General features: G+C 41.3%; 1 protein-coding gene across 1 annotated transcript; it reads left to right on the top strand.

Annotated features, from left to right (window-relative positions):
* The first annotated feature begins 739 nt into the window (after nt 1–739).
* On the top strand, nt 740–1,787 carry LOC131001661 (LOB domain-containing protein 40-like). The gene is made up of 2 exons (XM_057928223.1): nt 740–994; nt 1,082–1,787. The coding sequence occupies exons 1-2, from the start codon at nt 805–807 to the stop codon at nt 1,663–1,665; spliced, it is 774 nt and encodes a 257-aa protein (XP_057784206.1). The 5' UTR covers nt 740–804; the 3' UTR covers nt 1,666–1,787.
* Nucleotides 1,788–4,154: the final 2,367 nt, after the last annotated feature.

Genomic DNA, 4,154 nt, shown 5'->3' with positions numbered 1-4,154 from the left:
GTAGGATTTTATGGCTCGGATACCACTTTGTTGGAATATAAGAATATATAATGGAGAATTTATTTAATTGGTAGGAGGAAATTTGGAGAAATTGGTTGTGGACGTGTGTGCGCTTAAGAATTTGAGTGGGAGGATTGAAGTTTGCTAACACAATCTTTCTTTAATTCACTTCATTCTTAACAATTGATACAACCTCCACATATATATAGTAGTCAAGTGAGAATTCTAGAATTCTCTTGATTTTTTCTATCTAGATTTTTCTACTTAAAATATCTTGATTCTAGATATTTCTAATACAAATATCTTCACTTACTTTTTCTAGAATTCTCTATATTTTTCTTTTAAAATATCTTCACTCAAAAAATCAAGTTTATTTTAATATTCCAACATATACATAGCTGGCTCTACGAAGAGCCGCGGATGCATTTATATCATTCGACAGTGTTATCCCTTGTGGACCTGCACCCGACCAATTGGAACATGAATCTGTGTGGGGAGTGTAGCGCACGCGCCAAGTGTGAGAGTAAGGCACTTAGCTGTTTGACATTTTATAGTTTAATAGAAATGTGTAGTGAAGCCGCCGCCCCTCTCCAAATTCCATGAATGTAGAAACCCTCAACACAACAATCCCACCTTTAGTTACCACCAAACTGCATGCGACCCTAGTTTACAACCCCCCGCCCCCACCCCTGCGGCTGCCCATTTCTTACACACGTATATATATATGAAGGACAAACTCACTTCCTATATATAAACACAGATACCCTTCATTTCTTTCTGTTATTTGCAGTAGTAAGAAGAAAAATGCGGATAAGCTGTAATGGATGCCGAGTTCTTAGGAAAGGGTGCGGCGACAACTGCAGCATTAGGCCGTGTTTGGAATGGATCAAAAGCCCCGACTCCCAGGCCAACGCCACCGTCTTCCTCGCCAAGTTCTACGGCCGCGCCGGCCTCATGAACCTCATTAATGCCGGCCCCTCCAATCTCCGCCCTGGTCCGTCCGCACTCTTGTCCATTTCTTTTCAACAAATTCCAGCTAGTATTCAATATTTGCTGACATATCTGAGTTTACGACATGCAGCTATATTCAGGTCCTTACTCTACGAGGCGTGCGGAAGGATCGTGAACCCGATATACGGGTCGATCGGGTTGCTGTGGTCGGACAGCTGGCAGCTCTGCCACAGCGCGGTGGAGGCCGTGCTCAGAGGGGCTCCGGTCACTCAGATGACCACCGAGCCTAAAGACGGGCCACCCCTGAAGGCCTACGACATAAGGCACGTCAACAAGGAACATAAATTCCCCGCCTCCAACGACCTTCGCCGGGTCAGGAACCGCTGCCGGTTCAAGCGCTCGGGGAAGCGGGCTCGGGCCTCGCCGGTTAACGTCTCGATTAGCCACGATTCCTCGTTGAGCCACCAGTCTGAGGCGGCGGCGGAACCAGCTGGTACGGACCATGAGAGCCGGGACGGCGACAGCTCGATGAGGGAAGACGACGGGCGAGGCGGCGAGGAAGGAGAAATTGAGCTAGAGTTGATGCTGGGGTTCGAGCCGTTTAGCCGCTGTGCGAAGACGCCGGATTCGGCAGCCAAACGAGCCGCTAGCTCGGCTGCTGGGGAGTCTGGCTTCTGTCAAATGGAGCTACGGCTCGATTGTCCGACCTCGTGAACAACGGCTCAAAATTTATTACTGTTTTACTTGTGTTTGCTCTTTTTCCTTTTAAGTTTACCAGGTTTTCATCCTTAAGTTTTGTTTAATGTCGTATAGAGGAGCTAAAAGTTTTTTTTTTTGACCGGTATAACCCTTGAGGCGATATATTCAATATAGATTGGATATGTCTATCAATAAATGAAATAGGAAGACATAAAATGTCGAACTAATCATACTACTTTACAAGGATAGCATCTCTCTTTTCTATTACTAACTGTTTACTGCATTAACATGTCTTACGTGTGTATTATTATGGAAATGATTTATAAGGTAATTATATTTGGCAATGATATTTGCAGTTTTCCTTCCATTGAATATAATCAAATGAGATTCTCTAACCTACAAGTCAGTGGGACCTTATCGTTTCCCATGGTATCTCTTTCTTAATTTTATCTTTATATAATTATTTATAAAAAATATTATGACCTCTGATAAAATTTTATTTTTGGATTGTCACAAGTAACATGACACATTTCTATTTTAAGCTCAAATTAAAATTAAATTAGTGAATTAAATAAGGCCCATATAAAATCCAATATATAGTAGATCGTAGCAGCCATGGCTTCTCCGGCCATCTGCATATCTCCATTCCAACGGTCCTCCACCTTTAAAAATACTGCCATAGCCGCCACTCCTATCTCCTCCGTTGCAATCCCACACTCCTCCGCCTCTTCCCCTTAGATACCCCTTCTCCTCTGATTCAATCTTGTCGTCCTTAATTTTCTCTACCGACTTCAACCTCACTCAATTCTTCTCTTCCGTCCTCTCCTCCAGCTCCACCACCTCCTGAATCGAGAAGCTCCCGGAGAGGCTCCACCTCCACGACACCCAGCTCTGCCATGAGGTCCCCTCTCGCCACCACGATCTACTCCATCAGTTCTCCTTCATTAAATCCACTGAGTCTCCTCTCTCCTCACTCTGATCCTCCATCGTCTCTCTCCAGTCCTCCCTCCGCATCGTGCGGTCCGAGCTCTCTGATCCCCATCGTGTCTTCTCCGTCCAGACCGTCCAGCTCAACAACCTCATCTCTATGTTTTGATTTTTAATTACTTTACATAAATATGGGTGTTGTTGCAGAGGTTGTGAAGCTTGAATTGATCTTTTCTTTTCCCAGTTGTGGTGTTAGGCAAAATTCCCACATTGTTTTAATATTACAATTTGATAAGGATGGTATTTGGGCCTTCACAATTACAAGGGACTGGCCCAATACTTAGGGCTTGGGATAATCCAAGTACACTATAAAAGAATAAGAATAGGCGTGCTCAGCCCAGAGCGAAGATAGGTGGATTTCCCAAAATTGAATATTTTATGATGTGGTAGATCTAGGAGAGCAAGGAGGGCGTGGTGGAGCTGAAAGCAAATATCAAGCAAACTAGGGAGAGAAGCAGTTCGAGTGACTCTGCAAAAGAATAATCATCACAAGGCAGAGCTGATTGCTAGGAGTACCTGAAGGCAGTATAACCGTTTTGCAGGTGGTACCATAACAACTACGAAGGTTAGGAGGTGGAGAAATATTTCATGGTCGACATACGTGGAAAGCTAAAGAGTCGGAGAGACCAAATTACCTCTCAGTTGCAAGAATAACTAGAGATGGCAATGGATCCTGGACCCGGTCCAGATCCGCAGATCCATATCCATTTTTTAGGATCTGGACCTTAGGAAAAATGGACCCAATGAATCTGGACCGGATCTGGGTTATTCCTATAATTTCCGGATCTGGATCTGGAGCAAAAAATCTGAGACCCAGATCCGGTCCAGATCCGATCCATGGATCCATTTATATATAAAAATATATATAATATTATTTATTTTTATCTAACTCTAATCTAATATCTATGACTAATCTATATATCTCTTTTCATAAATAATATATAATGCAATTAAAGATAATATTTTAATTTTATTTTAATTTAAATTTTAGTTTTCATTATTATTATTATTATTATTATTATTATTATTATTATTTGTATTGATAACATTAATTTTCTTTTTTCTATGTAAAATAGAGGACACATTGTTCTACTGTTATTTAGTACTTGATTATTATATTCTTATTGTTATTAAACTTCGATAATATTTTTATAGAATATGGTTAATTCATTTATTTTGAATAATTGTTGAAAATCTAGACTGCTGAAATAAAAATTTTATTAAAAAGAAAAGGAAAAAAAGAGAGACCAGGTACAAAGGAAACAAGCAAAAGCACCCGCAAGAAACCCCGGGTAACCAAAAAAGAAACCAAGACTAAGAGAACATTTTAAGAGGGTCGTTCTTGTTAAAAACATCGTCCTCTTCATCGTCCAACAAATCGCCCCATTTTTTCTTCATTTTTGAAGAGGCCACAACCGACATAGCATGGGCTGCATCGGTAGAGTTAGAGGAGTTGATCACAAAGTTTTGCATAATCTGTCCTCTAGACTGAGCATACTTCACTTTATTCAGGAACT

Source organism: Salvia miltiorrhiza, chromosome 8 (genome assembly GCF_028751815.1).
Source record: "Salvia miltiorrhiza cultivar Shanhuang (shh) chromosome 8, IMPLAD_Smil_shh, whole genome shotgun sequence".
Taxonomy (NCBI): Eukaryota; Viridiplantae; Streptophyta; class Magnoliopsida; order Lamiales; family Lamiaceae; genus Salvia; species Salvia miltiorrhiza.
The sequence above is the reverse complement of the archived record's forward strand: the minus strand, read 5'-3'. Positions and strand labels throughout refer to the sequence as shown.